This window comes from Haplochromis burtoni, unplaced genomic scaffold (genome assembly GCF_018398535.1).
Source record: "Haplochromis burtoni strain Fernald_Lab_line unplaced genomic scaffold, NCSU_Asbu1 Contig_557, whole genome shotgun sequence".
Taxonomy (NCBI): Eukaryota; Metazoa; Chordata; class Actinopteri; order Cichliformes; family Cichlidae; genus Haplochromis; species Haplochromis burtoni.
In genome coordinates, this window is record NW_024582918.1 from 234,408 (window position 1) to 236,196 (window position 1,789).

The 1,789-nt window shown below is 36.2% G+C and overlaps 1 protein-coding gene across 1 annotated transcript in view; it reads right to left on the minus strand.

Annotated features, from left to right (window-relative positions):
- The window catches only part of LOC102289992, a 5,283-nt gene extending 3,942 nt beyond the window's left edge, over positions 1-1,341 (minus strand). The window contains exon 1 of the mRNA XM_005948218.3: positions 1,233-1,341. Coding sequence (XP_005948280.1) covers positions 1,233-1,270 — 38 coding nt within the window. The 5' untranslated portion in view covers positions 1,271-1,341. The remainder of the gene's footprint in view (positions 1-1,232) is intronic.
- Positions 1,342-1,789: the final 448 nt, after the last annotated feature.

Genomic DNA, 1,789 nt, shown 5'->3' on the forward strand with positions numbered 1-1,789 from the left:
TATAGAAGTCCATTACTGTATATAGTAACTGTTAAGTCTAATATACCCTAGTAAGCTATAGTACTTTTTCCTTTGGGAAGGTACCATCTGTGCAGTTCGGTAGAAGAAAGATGTTGAATCTATTTAATATTTCTTGAAAAATAAATTATTTCTGTGCATTTTTTTTCACACTGCATCAAATTAAAGTTGATTACGTCGATTAAGCATCATGAGGTGGAGGGTGGGTGGTTCCCTATTTTATTTATTTTGCTGGGAGTTTTAGAGCCCTATTAGTCAGGTTGCTTACTCTTTAAAATACCAGAACAGGGAGGATGGAGCAGGTTTAAGTTTATTAGATTGATCAGTTTTGCTGAACTATGAAATATTTTTGGTGCAGTGTATTTTTTGCATACAGGTATAACAGAATAGCTTTAGTGTTGTTATTTATTTAAACTTGAGTATAAACTTATACAAAATGCAGCAAGATATTAAAAAACAGTTTTATTGATTAAAAAATACACTAAATCGGATTCATATCGGTATCGGCAGATATCCAAATTTATGATATCGGTATCGGACATAAAAAGTAGTATCGCGCCATCTCTATTTCTCACGTGTGCACCACTTTGTGTTGGTCTTTCACCTGGAATTCCAATAAAACTGATTCATGTTTGTGGCTGTAATGTGACAAAAGTTCAAGGGGGTCGAATACTTTTGCAAGCCACTGTATGTAAAGGTTGTTTTTCATACACGAATCTGAATCTCAGCCTAAAACTCAGAGCATTAGAACAACACTGAAACCAAACAGAAAGCTCTTCATAACTAGAGCTGCAAGCAGCCTGGCCCTTGCATATTTTGCAGTTACTCGATGGGAAGACGATGCTCCCATGTTATCAGTAGGTGGTGATAAATCATAAATAGGCTAACAAAATTTCAAATAAATTAAAAAAAAACCCTGAGACCTAACCCTGTGACAGCTCAGATTGGAGGAATGCAGCCAGACATGCAATTAGCCACAACATGTTGAGATGTATTGAGAGAGACTTTTCTTTATTAAGAACAGTGTGAAACTATAGCGTACAATTTTTGAGATATATGCCCAAAGATTCTTCAGAACCCAACATAATCATTGCTCATTATTTTTAAATAATATGTTAACTCAAACTGAACACTTAACTGTTGTTTTCTTATGTGATTTATAGCATGTTACAGTTTGAATGCAAAAATATAGTAAAAAATAGAACTCAGCTCACCTGTATTTCAGATTTTGTCTCGGTTTTTTCCGGGGCATAATCAATCCAACAAAATTACACAAGAGAACACAGACTTTTAAAGAGAAACAGACTATAGATCCGCCCTACTTTGAACATTTTGCTCATTGGCCACTAGAAGGATCTGATGATTGAAGGTGTGTCCTGTAAGAGGGCAGACACACCTTCAATCATCAGATCCTTTCAGCAAAGGTGTTTTTCAGTTTCCAAATTTTCTTGTTGCTCTCCCATAGATTTCAATGGGCTCAGAGAGATATTGTTTACAACAGAGGCGGAGCCAGACATTTTACACACCCAGGGCTTAGCCCTAAAGGGTAGTATGCATAGGCTGTGTTTTCAGTTTTGTTCAAAAAAGAATGACTTCATATAGGAAAAATATATATCACATCTGCAGGACACCTTAAACTAGTATTTTTAATTAAGCAGCATGGCAGAACAAAGTCGGGGCTGCATCCAGACACAGGGACTAAACCCCAATTCAACCAGACCCAGAACTGATCCAGAATTAAAACAGGACTACAACAGTTCAAAATCAGGAC